Source organism: Acomys russatus, chromosome 28, assembly GCF_903995435.1.
Source record: "Acomys russatus chromosome 28, mAcoRus1.1, whole genome shotgun sequence".
NCBI classification, from domain to species: Eukaryota; Metazoa; Chordata; class Mammalia; order Rodentia; family Muridae; genus Acomys; species Acomys russatus.
Window position 1 is genome coordinate 29,738,160 of NC_067164.1, and position 17,631 is coordinate 29,755,790.

The 17,631-nt window shown below is 38.7% G+C and overlaps 1 protein-coding gene across 1 annotated transcript in view; it reads right to left on the reverse strand.

Moving 5' to 3' along the window:
- Window positions 1-3,777: 3,777 nt before the first annotated feature.
- Lemd3 (LEM domain containing 3) overlaps window positions 3,778-17,631 on the reverse strand; it is a 50,742-nt gene continuing 36,888 nt past the window's right edge. The window contains exons 5-13 of the mRNA XM_051170874.1: window positions 11,776-11,855; window positions 11,541-11,686; window positions 10,435-10,536; window positions 10,221-10,323; window positions 9,353-9,531; window positions 7,287-7,368; window positions 5,428-5,533; window positions 5,260-5,338; window positions 3,778-5,055 (exon numbers count right to left, since the gene is read on the reverse strand). Of these exons, the coding sequence (XP_051026831.1) occupies window positions 4,892-5,055; window positions 5,260-5,338; window positions 5,428-5,533; window positions 7,287-7,368; window positions 9,353-9,531; window positions 10,221-10,323; window positions 10,435-10,536; window positions 11,541-11,686; window positions 11,776-11,855 (1,041 nt within the window). The 3' untranslated portion in view covers window positions 3,778-4,891. The remainder of the gene's footprint in view (window positions 5,056-5,259; window positions 5,339-5,427; window positions 5,534-7,286; window positions 7,369-9,352; window positions 9,532-10,220; window positions 10,324-10,434; window positions 10,537-11,540; window positions 11,687-11,775; window positions 11,856-17,631) is intronic.

Consider the following 17,631-nt stretch of genomic DNA (forward strand, 5'->3'; position numbering starts at 1 on the left):
TCTGCAGTGGGTAACTTTAAAAAGTATCTTACTGTCTTTTCAACAGTACAAACAACTGCCACACTGTTTAACTTGCCTCAAGTCACAGATGAGTAAATGTCAATGCTGAAATGGAAACACTCTTCTAACTCCAGAGACCACACCCCCCTAGTGTCTCCCCCACTTTCCAAACAGGGATCTGGGGAATACTGGAAGACTTTTCATATACCTGCTAACACTAACAACTCGTGCCAAAATAAACACGGCCCTTTCCCAATGTGCTGGGATGACTAAACTCCAAATGCCTGCGCTTCATTACCAAAGACTGGGAGTGACTCAAAATAAAATAGCAGAGGGGACCAATTGGAGCAAAGGGGAGGACACATCACAGGCACGCGAAGTTTCGTAAATAAACATAGAAGTCAACAGAATGCTCTCTGTAGCTAATTCTGAAACATTTCCTGCCCAATGGTACTCGACTGTGCCAGTCATTCTTGACAGTTTCTCACCTTTTAACAACTACGATAAAGAATTATATATTGAAATCAACAGTGTTGTCAGGAACAAAAATAAATTGTTGCTGCCTATGTGAAGGGCAATTTCTGTCGGGGTTACTGATGCGGTACTCTTCCTAATGGGACAAGCAACTTCATCGTGTGACGCAAACTCCCTCTGCCTGACGGCTTCTGGAGAAGGCAGGGAGCGGGAACTGGAACCGTTACCTGGATAAGGACCGGCTTTTTCTATCTATCAGCTCCCAGAGAGAGACACAGCTCTCACTGACAGACACTGAGCTCACCCTAGTGCTGTCAGGGCCTCCTGTGAGATTCCACACCTTGAAAATCATACTGTAACGGAGCCACTTCCAACCGACAGTGCCCTACATCACATGTTTTTGAGACAATGTGACTACAACTTAAGTACTACATATGACATGAGGTTTTTTTTTTTTTCATTTTAAAACTAAATACTCTTCAAAACATTTCCACAATCTTCCTATCATCTGATCATTTCTTAAAATTCCCTGGATGCTGGAGATGGATCGGTGGTTAAGAGCACTTGCTGCTCTACCAGACGACCCAAGTTTGGTTCCCAATTCCTAATAGGCAGCTCACAACCATCTGCAGCTGCAGCTCCAGGGATCCAATGCCCTATACTAGCCATCTCCAAAATCTGCCCACATCTGGCATACACGCACACTGATATATATATATATATACACACATTTTTAAAAATTATATGTGCGCTACTGCTAAGACACATCATGAGATTCTCTTAAGGTGTATCCCCCTTCCCGCCGCCCCGCCCTCCGAACCTACTAATGCCTAGGCTTAAATGTTAAAAAAAAAAACTCTTAATACACTGCAATTCTTCCTACTGATACATACTCTGCAATTCTTCTCTGCCACATACTCAAGGAAGTAGGCTTCGCTGAATGGAAGTCCGAGAACTTGGTAGGCTGCGGCAGGCAGCAGTGTGGTGCTCCCACCCACTGCTGCTGACAACCATGGAGGTGGGGGGTTATTAAAATCATCTACGCCACAACAAACTGAAGGGTCTGAGCCAGTCCTAAAGAGACAGTTTCAGAAGACACAGGCCCTGACATTAATAATACACAGCTCTAACATCAAGGCCTTGTTTTTGTTTTTTGAAAGTTAAAAACTCAAAAAAAAAAAAAAAACCCACAAAAAAAATCCATAGTTTTATAAGACACCACCATATATTGAATTCTTATATACCAGAATGTCCCTAAGAATCAAATGATTACCTATATTACCACAGTTACTTGGTCACTGCTTGGCTATTATGTTAAATACAAAACCGCCTCTCACTGGACACTCTCTGCTTCATAGGACCTACCATCTATTGCTGACCACTGTTACAATGTGCTTCCCAGTGTCTTGCAAACTGTCATCCAACAATACAAATGCAATGAAGACACCCTATAAAATGGACTTCCAAGCCTCTCAAAAAATGTTAAGATCTCAGGAAGTCCATCAAATGACAGGAAACTACTCAAGTCACAAGGACAGCCAGAAAACATGGCAGGGATATTCCAGTTAGTACAGAAGAGCTGACAAGGACAAAGGGCAATGCTATCTAACAAAAATGGCTTTGCCTAGAGACAGGCGTGCAAAAGCAGACACAGGCTTTTCTGACAACCATGTGACTAATGAGCCAAATCTTCCTTTTACTTGATTAAAACATCAATGAAAAAATCTAAACTAATGGTCTAGCAGCTAAAATAAATAAATAAAAATAAAAATGGCTGTGACTGTTTTATAATGGGTTAAGGCTTTCAGTGAGAATGTATTTTTTCCCCCTTTGTTGAGAATTCCTTCTTTGAAAAAAACTATCTAACTGAACTACAATACTTAATGACTCAGTTAATTTAAATTCTTGTCACCATTTGACCCAAACCTTTGAAAGTTAAATGGAGACATTTTCAATAAAGAAAAGCAAAGTTGAAGATGAGATTCGAGAGAATAGCAAGAGGGCAATGAGAGTGATGGGGTGAACACACATTATATACATGTATAAAATGCCATCATGAAGCCCTTTGTTATGTACAGCTAATGTATGCTAATACATTGTTTAAAGACGCTGAAAATGGATGGCTAAATTAACTTGTCAACTGGGCATGCTGGCTCACCCTTGTAATCTCAGCTCTTGGAAAGCTGTAGATAAAGCAGGACTGCACACGTCAGTTGCAGGCCAGCCTACGCTACAGAGTGAGAGACCTCCATCTCAAAATAACTAAAAATATCAAAATATTAATTTTATGGTCCTCATCCTTAAACACACAACGGTCCATAAATCCTTAGATAAAAGAGATTTCAAATAAAGACAATCTACTATCACTGGTAAAAAGAAATAGACACAAGACACTTTACAACTTTCTTTAAAACAAAGACACACTTTTTAAAAAACCTAATAAATTTTTAATTAGAATGTTTTCCTTCTTTTTAAACAGAACAAGAAACAGATTACATCAAACCAGAACTTTTCAAATACCTAATTATTATACACATTCCCATCTGTTTTATAGGGAGGACTCTTGGTCGGCTTAAGAGTTCCAGGTAAAATGGGCTGCATAATAGTATATATTACAATAATAAATGTACAGTGTTTACATGAAATATATCTTAGAAGCAAGAAAAAGATGCACCTGCATCAAAAGGTGACCTGTTTAAATGCCACAACTATTTTTTACATTCATTCTTGCAACAGGTTACAAGATGGGGTCACTAAGCTCCAATAAATCACTATGATGCACATAAAATACAGAAAGATTGGTTACTTTATATATTATATATTTATATTTTAACAGTTAGCATCTGAGACATAGATTGAGAATTTAAAAGTTATTTTCTTCTGATAACAAATCATTTATTCTTCATAAACATGGTGCCCACAAAAGCACACAGGTAAGGCACAAAGGGTTTTCTGTTACAGAATAGTGTGCATCATGTTTACTTTACCAGAAACGTGCATTATCTGTGCAAGTTCATGCTGCAAACCTAATACATAGACAACAAAAAGAAAACTAAACAAAAACTTAACACAGAAACTAAGACTCGTGTAATTCCAGCTGTTTCATATATTCATTTGGACCGACAATGATATACCCAGCAGGTACTTCTTCAAAAAGCCAATTTTTAGGTTACAAATAAACCTTGATCAGTAACTATTTTGACCTGAAATCATAAACAGGAATAAAGTAGCTTTACTGAAGCACACACTGAGGCACACACCAATGGTCATTCGTGCATTTTCTACACTGCAGACTTTCATGGCCCAACATTCCAAGGATACTTATCCAATACACTTGGCTGAAACTAAGCGCCCTGCTTTACACTGGACATAGAACAGGAGCTAACATTTCTTTAAGCTATAACAGACTGGGAATATGACACAATCCCAATAGTAGTACTGTCACAGCCCCAGTACTTATAATAAATACAGCTTTTCACAAAATATTTTTCCAGTATCTGCCAATTGCTTCTTTATTGCTCATATAAATTTGAACTCATTACAACTGGTGCCAGAACTTTCACACAAAATCATACTCAGGTATTTTTATATAAAATCTATAAAAGGTATTTTAAACATGTATCTAATACTTCCAGGTACTTGGCTGCTTGATCATCTGTGACAGTACAGCCATATGTATATATCTGTGTGGATATGTACATATGTACAGTTACATATGTACATAAACACACAGCTATGCACATACATTATATATACATTAGATTATGAATAAAATAGAAAGCTTATTTTACTGCTAATGCAGACATTCTCACAAAACAAGACTTTCACTACCATCAGCGTTTATACATATATACAAAAGCCAATTTAAGTACATATGCATCCACTTAAACATGTATGTAACCATTAAAACCAAATAAATTTCCCCATATTCCAGCTGTAGTAAATGAACCTTTTACAAGCAATAGAAACCTAAGGTTAAAGTGGGAAATGAACAGTTTTACCACAGTAGCCTGTAAGGAACTATGCAGCTGACTGTATACAAAAATTCACATTAATCCACAAATTATGGAAATACAAAAAGCTGCTTTGCCATGCTTTTGTGTGGTTATCTAAACACTTTTTGGTGCAAAAATATAACCACCATCTCTGAAACGCTTAATATAAAATGAGTGTTCCTCATGCACACTTTAAATGCACTGGCTTAACTGAGCTCCAAATGCTGAGTCTAACAACTCCTACCTGCTCAGCATTGCTGCCTCACCACTAAATCCCTTTGGAATCTTAAGATTTCTGGAACTTTCTAACAGCTGTCTTCAGCAATAAAAATATTACATACAAAAAGCATTTTAAAAGGAAGACGGAAGCCAAACGGGAATTTTCCTATTTAAATAACAGTCCTAGGAGTGAAGAAATCTTTTCAGGAACTTCCTTGTGAATTGGCTAGGCCAGTCCGAAGGCGCAGATGAGACATAGAGTTCATGTGTTTATTTGATGGCTTCAAGGGAGTGTTGCACGTAAGAGCCTGGGGAAAGCGGTGGTGGTACCTATCTAGACGCAAGTATTTGACTGTAACCAATTTCCCTGTTGCAAGATAAAAATAGTATTTTAGACCTGTAAAATGACATTTATTATTTGTAGAAAATTAATTGTGGTAAAGAATGAACACAAAACAAAATCATCTAAAATTATTATTCAAAAAATGTTAACCTAAAGTTACTCTCTTTGAAATCAAGCATAATCTAAACTTTAACTAATCCAAATCTTTGTAATACTCAAATCTCTTACCATCAAACCAAGAGCCATGCAATGCTTTAAAAGCCTTCCCAGCATATTCCGGAGACAGACACTTAACATATACACAACCCTGTACCATAAACAGAAAAGAGAGAGAACAGTCTTAGTTTAATAGCAACCAATCCATCATACTGTGTTTAACATTAGACACTACTTTACCTCACGTGAATTTTTGTCTACTGCAATATGAACAATGCCATCATTATCACTGCATTTTTCTAAAATTGCTTCTTGAATTGCCAAATGCCATTGATCTCCTATTTCCCTGAAAGCGAGAGAAACAAAATCAGCCATGCTCTTCCTGCCCTGCGCTCACTGTTTCTCACAGTACTGTGGAGCAGATGAGTTCAGTCACTTTGTCTGTCTATGAACTGCAGGTTGTTTCGTTTCTTTTCCCAGACTAGTGTTAACATTGGAGCTGCAATAGTTGAATACTGTGTTCTTTATTGTTGTTAACATATTCACATTTTCTTAACTCATTTCTTAATATAAACACTACATTCCATGCTTCTCTTTCCCAAAACAAGAGAAAAGCGCCACAGGCAAACATGGTCGCCTACCTTAGTAGGAGCCTCGAGAGCACATGCTGTAGCACACATGCTCGTCTGTCTCGCTGAGGGTGAGTCACAGAGGGGACGGCTTGGGAAAATACCTCCACTTTAAATCTGACCAATGCAATAAAATGCCAGGCTGGGAATGACTTCCTAGTTATTAAAGCATGCGGCAGATTCCTTAAATAAGTATCACTGCAAGAGAGAGTGTCTGCAGAGACAGTGCCTCCCCTCAATGGTACAGTCTGGTATTAATGTGGAATTCCGCCATTAAAATCAGAAATAAGTGACTTTAACATGGGATCAGCAGGTATTTTCCATAAAACACAACTTCTACTATCAAGATTTGAAAAAAGCCCCCATCTCTAGCTGAAGAGCTATCGACAGTTGATAGTTTCTGGGGCAGGAGAAATCAGTCCTTTTTTAAGGGTGTGGTCTTTGTAGGTTTTTACACTCCAGTGGAAAGCTGCGTATCTGTGAGTATATATGGGAGGAGGTGGGGAGTGGGAGTAGATCTGGGAGGAGTTAGGGGCAAATACAATCAAAATACACTGTATGTATATGTAAAATTCTCAAAGAATAAAAACATTAAAAGAAAATTGAAACAAAAAAGGTTTTATCTGTCATATCATTAATAGCTAAATAGCTTTTACAAAACCAATTCTAAATATTATTATAACTTATGAGTAAAATATATGAGGGAGATGGTTCAGTGGGTAACAGTGCTTGCTCTGTAAGGACTCAGTTCAAATCTCCAGCACTTTCCATGAGGATGGGCACGGCTGCTTATGCTATAACCCAGCACATGGAATGTAGAGACAAGCTGATCCCTAGAACTAGCCTAGCAGAAACAACACTTCAAGTTCAGTGAGAAAACCATGCGTGGAGACATAGACAAAGACAGACAGACAGACACACAGACAGACAGACAGACACACACACACACACACACACACACACACACACACACACACACACGTAAATACGAGTTCTAAGGTAGTAAGTAGATCCTGACTTTGCCACTCATTGGGTATGTGCTGTGATGATGCTGTAGTCAGAACGGTTCCTCAAACATTACATTAATAAGTACATAAAAAATATAAAAAAGGTTTATGTCTATTTTTTGTTTGTTTTTACAGGCTGAGGTAAAACTGTTCACAGTTACATATAGGATGAATGCTGCATTTAGTAGAGGGCATTGTTTGTTATTAATCTGCCTTTCTGCATTCACCTGTTTTGAGGATTCGCACTGAATACAGAGATTTAGAAACACTTTAGAAGTGCTTGTTTCTCTGGGCCATAGTTAAACCTTTGCTCTGAATTTAACAAAAGGGAAAAAGTATTAACATTTATAGCTAGAAAAAAAAAAACTTTTCAATTAGCCACACAGCCTAATACAAATGCCTTGCATTTTATACCCAAATACTCCAAATGAAAATTATATATATGTCCGATTATAATACTTACATAACTGGATCAAACATATTTCGAATCTTTAAACATGGTGTCAAACTATTTGGTGGTGAATTTCTTCTATCTAAATGAAATGCTACAAAAAAAAAAAACAAAAAACCCAAAACAATAATTGTATTACTTGTTATTATTTCATTTTGTTGAAAGACATTTAGTTCATTAAAAATATATTCATAGTATGCTCTTAATGAGCCAGTTCCTGTGTTAAGGTGGATTAAGAAAGTCATTAGTATCTAGAGACAATGGGGTGGTGGGAGACACAGACAACTGATAGCTATCTTCCAGGGGATTAGAGTTTGATAAATCCTTTAAAAAAAAAAAAAGGAAGGAGACTAAAAATAACATCACCTCATCAATGCAAGGTAAGATTTCCCCAAGGAAGTGAAAGGGATTCTAAGAGCTGAAGAATAAGTAAGGCAGCGGGGGTGGGGAAGTAAGTGCACAGGACACGTCAGGTGGAGATGAACCTCGTATGCAGCCTGTACTAGAAGGAAAATGGTATATCCGAGTAACTAAGAGTCAGTTAGTGTGGCTGCAATGGAGCAGAAAGATGAGCCTGGAAAACGAGAGTCAGATCCCTCAAGACTCTGTTGGTCATGCCAAAGTACCTCAGCGGGACCATAAGAGTAATACAGAATCATACAAATGCTTACATGACAAGATCCATCCTTAAATAGTAAAAAAATTAAAGTAATCATATGGAAAATCAATAAGACAACATGAAGTTAAGACTACTTGGGTTATTTGTTGTCCCAGAGGAAGTTGGGCCAACAGTGCAGTGTGATGTGGGCAGGAGGGCCTGGGCATGGCCAGGGTAAAGACTGAATGCCCTGAGCTAAAGGAGAGAAGGGTGACTAAGGAGGGACAGCGCTGACTAGACCTGAGGAGAGACATGGCACGCTCATGCTCCCTTCCTCCTCTAGAGCACAGAAGTCTGAGGCAGACAGGAGCTAGTGCATGTAAGCGAAGGAAGGCACAGCATGAGAAGAGTAAGTAAAAGTAAGCTAGAAGACAGCGCTGAGAAGCCCCGGGGAAGGAAAGGCTACAAGTAGGAAGAGGGGGGCGGGAGACACAGCCATGACTGGGGAAAAAGATCCGCTTAGGAGAGAAACCAGGGGACAAATGCTTTTGTCAAGTCCCCAGTGACCTTGACAAAGGGCTCAGCTGCCAGACACAGGTAAGAGCCACATGAGATACGTAACTCTGTGCCCAGCTTCACAGAGCCCTTCCGCAGGCAACTTTCCATGGGAATAATTTGTTCTCAGTCTTTGAAACAGGAAAGCACATTTTTTAAATGAAAAAAAAAAAACTTATATGATATATTCTGATTATGGATTTCCCTCCTTCAACTCCTCCTAGAACCTCTCCACTCCCCCCTACCAACTGCATGATTAAAGTCTACCATTTAAGCTTTTAAAAGTAAAATTAGAAGGAAAAAATGAAATGACTGTATTTTTAAAATTGCAATCCTAAAACACTTCATTTATCTTTTTTATGAATGCTTAGCATATATTAATTAAACATGATTTGATAGGAAAGAGAATTTCCTATCCCTAACTCCCTTATATATCCTTTACACACAAGTTTCTCCTGTACAGTAGAGGTGCAGGCACATAAGGCAGCCAATGTTCAAAGCTCCATATATACTTTATTACATTTCTTTTGGAACTGCACACACTATTAAGAAAGCCATGGAATGACAGCTACAGAAGACATCTGGGCGGGGAGATGCTCAAGCACAGGGGTTTGGTGAGAGGAGGAAGGCAAGAAGAACTGGAAAACAGAATATTAAAGCCATGCTTCCATGCACATACTTAAGGCATGTTGAATGTTTATTAGCAATGCTGTAATAACATAATCAAGATTCCATGTGTTTGACAAGAATGCAGTTAGAGCTGCCAGCCAGCTCTGTTGTATCTCCTCCTCCTTCTACATGCAGGGCTGGCTGGAGAGGAAGCTCTGTTATTTACCTAGCTTCTAGTTACACTGCTTCAATTAAGTATAGATTGTATATTTTGAAAGATTAGGAGAAAATCTTTGGTTTTGCTTAACATACATACCTTGGCCTTGCCATACTTTAGAAGGTATAACTAATGTCTTATCGCAGGATGCGGAAGGCTGGATCCATCGCCAGACGAGAAAATCCGCACCACCTATTCTTCGTGTTTCCGTGCGCACTCTCGATTCATTAGCAGCAAGGAAGTCAACGGCTCTATCCCAGACTCTCTTCATCCTCTTCCTAGCACACACACAAAATGACAAATTTAACCTTGGCTTTTGAAAATGTTCATTACTTAAGAAATGGCTACTGTTAACGGCTAGGCTGCCTGTCATCCCTGTGTCTCTCTGTTCCCCTCTCCTTGCTATTACCCCTTGTGACGGATGGCTTAAATGCCTGTCCCACACCTCAAGACTTACTGAGTCTCCATCTGTAGAGCTAAGCCACGAGCATTGCTTTCTCTTTCTTGTTAACTCAGGTGGACTTAATATCCACTTTTCAGAATATGGATCAGTTTTTCATTTTCAAAAATTCAGATTTTTAGCATTCATTTTAAAGCTTCAAGTAAGTACTTAAAATATTACTAAAACATAACTAGCTTTTGTCTGTTTCTGTTTCTTAGCACAAACAAAATAAAGGGATAAAGACGAAGACTGGCAAACAGGAGTAAAAATATGCAGGAGTGAGACAGTCTATAAAGCAGCTGTCGCATTACACACTGAAATCAGGAGGAGAACAGAACTGACGTTGAAAAGAGAGGGTAAGAACTTTACAAGTCTATCCAGGCGAGGAGTCACACGTCTCAGAAACCCTGCCTCAAAAAACAAAACAAAACAAAACAAAGCAAAGCAAAGCAAAGCAAAGCAAAATCCAAGTCTCCCACAGATATCTACACTCTGATTTATTTTAGTTCGTACTGATTTACACACCTGTCATGGGGCTGTATTAAGGAATCTCGAACATGTGGAATAGGCATATACGGTTGTAAGTCTTTATTTTCCTGGCAAGCTTCATTATGACTTCGTAAAACATCTGAAAAGAAACCAACAACTTGACAAGTAAATCAACTGCAGACAACTATGCTGCAGCTTTAACATATAGTAACTGTTCTAGAAATAGTTTAGGATTGTATAAATTCCATACCTATAATCTTTACCACCATATCATACATCTGCCTTGTTTCCTCTTCCTCCTTAGTCCAGCGGTATTTCATATAACGTAGAACAACACAGACCATCACTACACCTGCAACATTCACAGAGTTCAGGTTAGACTGTGATGGTAACTGTCAGTTACACTGTAGCTAGCACCAGTGGCCATCTCCACTGCCCTTGTGGACTACTGGGTGCAAAGATTTGAATTTGACAGTATAATAAAGCGCGACACGTAGAAAACCTTATTATTAAGTACTTTCCCAAAAGTTCACCTCTCTCTAAAACAATTCTTCTGTTTCACTAACAGATAAGCATCTAAATCCCTACTACTAAAAATAAAAATAACTCAGACTTTTCTCCTTTCAGTACTAATGTACTAGAAAAGTGAGTTTTAGTAAACATACTAAAGATTAAACTGAATTATGCTTAAAGAGTTAACAAAGAAACAGAAAATAGTAGTTCCTTATTTCCTATTATAAAATTATCAAAGAGCCTAAATTAAAAGAGAAATTCTCACAAACAACATTTTAAAGTAAAAATTTAAGAGCTTATTTTATTTAAAAATAAGCTCAACTTTTCTGTTTTTCCTATTCAATCTCTACAAGTAGGTTTCTACACACATACTATTATGCTTGCTCCTTCTATGACATTTTCATGACAAAGTTTTATTAGGTCCACAATTGTCATATATAGCCCCAACTTCTCTGTTACCATTTGAACATGAGGTGTCTCCTCATGAAGGCCAGGTGCAAGGTGACGGTGATAACCTGGGAACTGTAGGAGGCGGGCTCTAGCCAGAAGTCAGTCACTGGTGCCAGGTCTCTAGGGATAGCTGTCTCTGGCCACTTTTTCCTCTCTGCTTCCTGGCTGTCATGCTATCTGTTCTGCCAAATCTTCTTCCATGATGGAAATTGTGAGCTAAAGTAAACCCTTCTTGCCATTAAGTTGTTTCTGTCAAGCCTTTGGTCCAATCACACAAGCATAAGCAAAACTCTCGGTGAGGACTTCTGGATGTGATTTACGACATACTCTAGGCAAGCAGGGACTAAGCTCTCAGCCCTGACAGTCGGTGACCTTTCTAACCTAACGACTTACCTAAACATAACAACAGCAACCTATGGGTTACAGTAATGAAAGCACGCCGAAAACGACACCAGAATGACATCTGGGGTCTGGTGGACTGTAAAAACTGCACATCAGTTATATTTGTCAGCTCTTCCTCAGGCCCAAAACCAAGACACCTATTTAAAAATAATTAAGGTAGAGATTAAAATTTAAAAAGCCACTTCTTACAATACAAAATCATCAAAGTGTAAATCAAATCCTGTACCTTATTCCAACATCTTTCCCATTTTTAAAAATCCACAGCAATGAAGTATTAAATACATCTTCATACTCAGGACCTAAATTCTAACAAGAAAAATAGAGAACCATTCTCAATAGTCCTATGTAAACTGTCATATAAATAACATACTTTTTTTCTGTTTTAGCCACATAAACAAAATAATAAGAACATATAACTCAGTACCGAAAAATGAAAAGCCACCATCTTCTCATGATTCCAACATAACTGCTATTAATATTCTGCTATGCTTTCTTTCTGATTTTATTCTATTTACCAATTTTACTTATTTGTTAAGTTTATTTTCAAATATTGTGATAATAAACTAATTTTGCTTTTCATAAATGGAACAGTATTTTCAAATAAGCAAATGGCAAATTATTGAGATTTGGATAGTTTAAATTTTCAACAACTGACTCCATTAAGCCCATAAACCCCAAAACCTTGACTGCAGATGGGCATGGTGGTGCACGCTGTTAATCCCAGAACTAGGGAGGCAGAGGCAGGAGGATCGCTGTAAGTTCAAGGCCAGCCTGGTCTACAAAGCAAGTCCGGGACAGTCAAGGCTACAGAGAAACCCTGTCTCGAAAAAACAAAACAAAACAAAAAAACCTTGACTGTAACTAATGATAAATTCAAACTTCCGAGCAAAAAACTATAAACAAGAAAAATTCACACTTGTTACTATGACCTTAAGTTCATGGAACTTAAAGACTTTTATGACACTAACAAATAGAACTTTGATACAGTGTAACAAACAGTAATGGAAAGATGTTAGCAACTCAGTAAAGCCAGCGCATTTCAACCCAATTTTTGCAGAAATTAATCATACACAGGTAAAAGACCCACTCCAATTCCAGACAGACCCAAGAACTTCATGAGAGAGTACAAAACTTCACTGATAGCGGCAGCTACTGCTTTTTAACATTACTACTGGGACTAGGAAGGTGGCTCGGAGGGCAGGGAGCCTGAGAGGCAGGCAGGAGCAGCAGAGTTCAGGTCCCCAGCATCCGTACAAAGGCCAGGCATGCTAACATACACTGGTAACTCCAGCACGGAGTGGGCGTGGGGAGGTTGGAGGCAAATGCTGGGAGCACATAGGCCAGCCGGTCTAGCCAGAACGCCAAATTCCATCTTCAGTAAGAGACATGGTCTCCAAATACAAGTTGGAAAAACAGGGAGAAAATTACTCAACATCTGCACACAAGCACCCGTGCACGAGCGGACACTCACACTCGTTCCTACCCACCCCACTGGCCGCGCTCTCCTGTACAGTTACTCCTACTTAGAGGCTTGATGCAGTTGTCAAAGAGTGTAACAATTATCAGAAAAAGTTATTTAAATATCACGCGTGATTATATATTCACGAGAGCTTGACATCATCACACTATAGTGAACACAGCTTTCCTCTTGGTAATCTGGACACTAAAAACTTCAGTTGTAGCCGGGCGTGGTGGCGCACGTCTTTAATCCCAGCACTCAGGAGGCAGAGGCAGGTGGATCGCTGAGAGTTCGAGGCCAGCCTGGTCTACAAAGTGAGTCCAGGACAGCCAAGGCTACACAGAGAAACCCTGTCTTGAAAAACCAAAAACAAACAAACAAACAAACAAAACAAAAAAAAAAGCTTCAGTTGTAAAGCTGACTATAGGAGTTTGCTCTCCAGCAGCCATGTAAAAAGCTAGATGCAGTGTGCACATTTACGATGGAAACGCTGCTGTAACAAGAGGCAGAGACAGCAGAACCACCAAGAAGGCAGTGGGCCAGCTAGTGTGGGGTATGTGGGGCAACCGGGGGAAACACAGTGGAAACTCACTCCCAAGTCACCCTCTCATCTCCACATTTGCTCCTGCCATGGCACTTAAGCATACATGCACACATAGATGCTAAATTTTAGAAGTATTTTTGCCATGTAATAAGCTCATTATTATTCCAAATGAATAATTTAAAATGTTTTAATTTTAGTAATTAATGTCATAAAATATTTAAGTATGTACTAACACATTTACCCTATCAGCCAGCCAGCTACCACACCTACATACCAAGACCTTGCCTCAAACAAAACAAAACAAACCCCAAGAATACAAAAACATACATACATACGTACATTTCCCACAAATAAAAACTTAAGGTCCTAAAGAATTATAGAAAATCCAAAAGCTTTATAATTGGTAGGCATGGGTAGATATAATATAGCTTTTAACTGTGTGTTGTGTGCATATATGTGGGGGATATGTACTTATCAGTGGGGTGTATGCACATGTGTGTAGTGGGTATGTGTATGTGCTTGCGCATGTAAAGACGAAAGGTTGACATCGGGTGGTCCTCAGTGGCACTCTCCTTTAGTTTTTGAGACAGGGTTTCTCAGTTAACCTGAAATTCACTGACTCTGCTAGAACTGACAATGAGCGCCCCCGTGCAACTGTCCACTTTCCTCTTCCCACCGCCACCCAGCGCTGGGATGACAAGCAGGAGCCATGTGGGCTCTGGAGGCCCAACTCAGGCTCTCATGCTCATGGAGCAGGCACTGTGCCTACTGCGCCACCTCACAGCCTGGCGCACACTCAAACCACTCAAAGTCAAAATAGACCCACACCACATCATCTATCCTATTCTGTAATTACATTTATTATGGAAAAAGACTCTCAATACACATAGGAAAACCCTTTTTTTCCCAGCCAATTTGTATTAATTGTATGTTTATTTTATACTTTAATCAACTGTTTATTAATAAATATACAGAGAATATCCAAAATTTTTATTTACTTTTCTTCCTCTGGTGCTGGGGACAAGCCACTCCCTTGCTAAGTGAACTTAAATCTTATTCCATTTCTTAAATATATTTTAAATAAGATTTTAATCGGTTTTTCAATATAGCATATATTTAACCATGATCCGCAACAGGCAGAGCAACAGACCAAGCAGCCGAGGCCGCTGTGCTAACAAAGCCCCTTACAAAGCATCACTTCATGCACTTCTCACAGTGTAGAGGCTACATTTTAAGTTTTAGAAATCTCTTTTAAGACAAATTTAGGAGTGTTCACTGAATTATTGTAAAACAGATTTGCAATGACACTGAAAATTATTTTCACTGGGTCGTACTTGTACCTCCTATCTCACTGCTAAGTTTGCTTTAATATATTCACTGTGCAAACATACATGATACAGCACACGTGCCTGACACAAGCCTTTGCTAGGATGTTTAAGATAATGAAGGTGCCGTACTGGCCAGCGTGGTCTACGTGACTTTGCTACAGGAAAGGGTTTCTTTCACTCTCCTCACTGCCGCCTCGCTGCTTTAGGTAAGAAGCTGAGTCTTTTGCACGACACAGTATCATTTCTTTTTGACATTCTAGCTATGTAGCCCTGGCTGGCTGGTCTCACAGGTATCCTCACCACACCAAACTACAATCATTTTTCTACTTTGAAACTTAACTTACATTTGAAACACCTGACAATGGTTTTAAAGCATGTATTTTCAGCAGCTATTAGGAAAATCAACTATGTCTGGAAAGGGTACTGTGTATAAGTACACGTGTATACACACAATATATTAAAAGGGTGTTGCAGGTAAAGATGGCCATGTGCCTTTCCATTTAGAGAAATAATACTGAGCCAGGTGTAGTGGTGCACCTCTTTAATCCCAGCACTCAGGAGGCAAAGGCAGACAGATCGCTGTAAACTGGAGACCAGCCTGGTCTACATAGTGAGTTCTGGGACAGCCAGGGCTACCCTGCTTCAAAAAAACAAAACAAAACAAAACAAAAAAAAGCAGCACCAAATTTAACCATTGACTCAATGGGACTTGATTTTTTTATCAAACCGGTCTGGGACTAGATATTAGTTCTACTACAAACTATACACACACACATTTAGTGTGGAGAATATATTTTATCTACGAGATGTAGTGATTTTAACTGCCACTTTAGTGTGTTTATAACTTCCATGTGTCAACTGTTTATCCACAGCTGGAACAAATGGGTTATGGACCTCGTTGGTCCATCAAAGAAGTGGAACGGTATACCTCAGAGGGCAGCCTCCCTACCCTACTCCCAGTCTGATCATAGTCTAGCCAGGTGACCCAGTTAGGAAACCCCTAGGCTTTTAGTTTGCTTATAACTTAGGCTTCATTTCATCTGCCTTGTTGGATCACTGTAAGACTGAGAGCAATAAACAGCATCAGAATGAACTGAGCACTTGACGAACCACAGTACGGAAGTATCACTACCCCAGTTTTACAATGCTTTTTCTTTTCTTTTTCTTTCTTTCTTTTCTTTTTTTTTTTTTTTTTTTTTTTTTTATTTTTCAAGACAGGATTTCCACGCATAGGCCTGGCTGTCCTAGACTTGCTTTGTAGACCAGGCTGGCCTTGAACTCATGGAGATCCGCCTGCCTCTGCCTCCCAAGTGCTGGGATTAAAGGTGTGCGCCACCATGCCTGGCTACAATACTTTTTCTTTTACCAATTTCTATTAGAAGATTTAAGTCTGCACAATGAGAACTAAAGATAGGCATCAAGATCAAAATAAAAGTGAACTTAAATGGAACAGGTAAAATGGGTAGAAACGTAGGAAACATGTCTTCAGAAGCAAAACTGATCAGACGATGTTAGTTTTCTGCTGAAAGTAATACCCAGCCATCACAGGCCTCTTAAGAATACTTAGCATAAAACCTCATCGACAACGATCAAGGCGCGAGGTTAGTTAAGCTAACTATAAAACTCTTATCTGGCCATAACTTGGCACATTTGCAGCGATCTACTTTCCTGTTATAGTCTTCACGTGTCTTAAGTATTGCTCATTGTGTCAAAAGTGAATTGTGTTTTGAAGCAACCTAGAAGCTGTCACCCCAGGACATGGAGGCTCCAGCTGCAGACGCAAAGCCTGTGTTCCCTGAGTGCTCCACCAGAGGGACCTCTCATCTCGACAAACCGGTACTCTGCTTTCATCAAGCAATGATGAGAAAGGCACTAGGTAAGATAAATAGGCTTATTAAAACTCCTTTTGAAGGAGCAAGTAGAATGAAGAGAATGATAATAAAAATAATGAGTCAAGTTCAACAAAATGCAAGCACGGTGTTGAGAATGATTTATCATGGCTGCTGAAAATGCACTACAAGCCAGAGAAGTGTGCATCTGTGGGAGTGACTGCTTTTCACCTCATATCTGAAAAACTTAATGGTTTACAGATGAACTAATAATATAAATACATAGAAATGAAATGTACAAGTCTTCTTTAGAAACAGAAAATTTACTGTGCATGTCTTCTAATTGTCTGATACCAACTGTGTATACTGCTACAGAGATAAAAGTAAAAAACCAACTGAAGCTAGGCTAGGCAAAACCTGTCCCTGTAGATTAGGAAAAAATCAGAACATTATCAAAAGCATTTTATAAAGCTCATGCTCTTTGAGAAAGTAATTTCCTTTCTAGGATTATTTCCTAAGAAATGACTAGGGAAAAATATCCAATGTACTTTCAAAATAAAATAGTATCTAGCAATTTAAATTTTTAAGCTGTTTAATGGCAGAGGCAACATGAATATTTATAATAGGAGATGTTTACAGTCATACTAATTTTAAAGATACACTTTAAAAGACTAAAGAAAGCTAGACCAAACGCTACCAGAGGTGACCATTCTAGTGAATTAAAAACTTATTCCCTTTATTTTCCATAGGAATTAATTATGATGGTTATTCTATATTGAATATAAAACACTATTTTAAGTAGTACTTAAGAGATGTATCTAGAATTTGAGATTTTATTTTTACTAAAAAAAAATTCCTACTTAGTGATTTTTGTTTGTTTTGGGGAGTTATTTTTGGCAGCTGTCTAAGCTGCATCTATGAT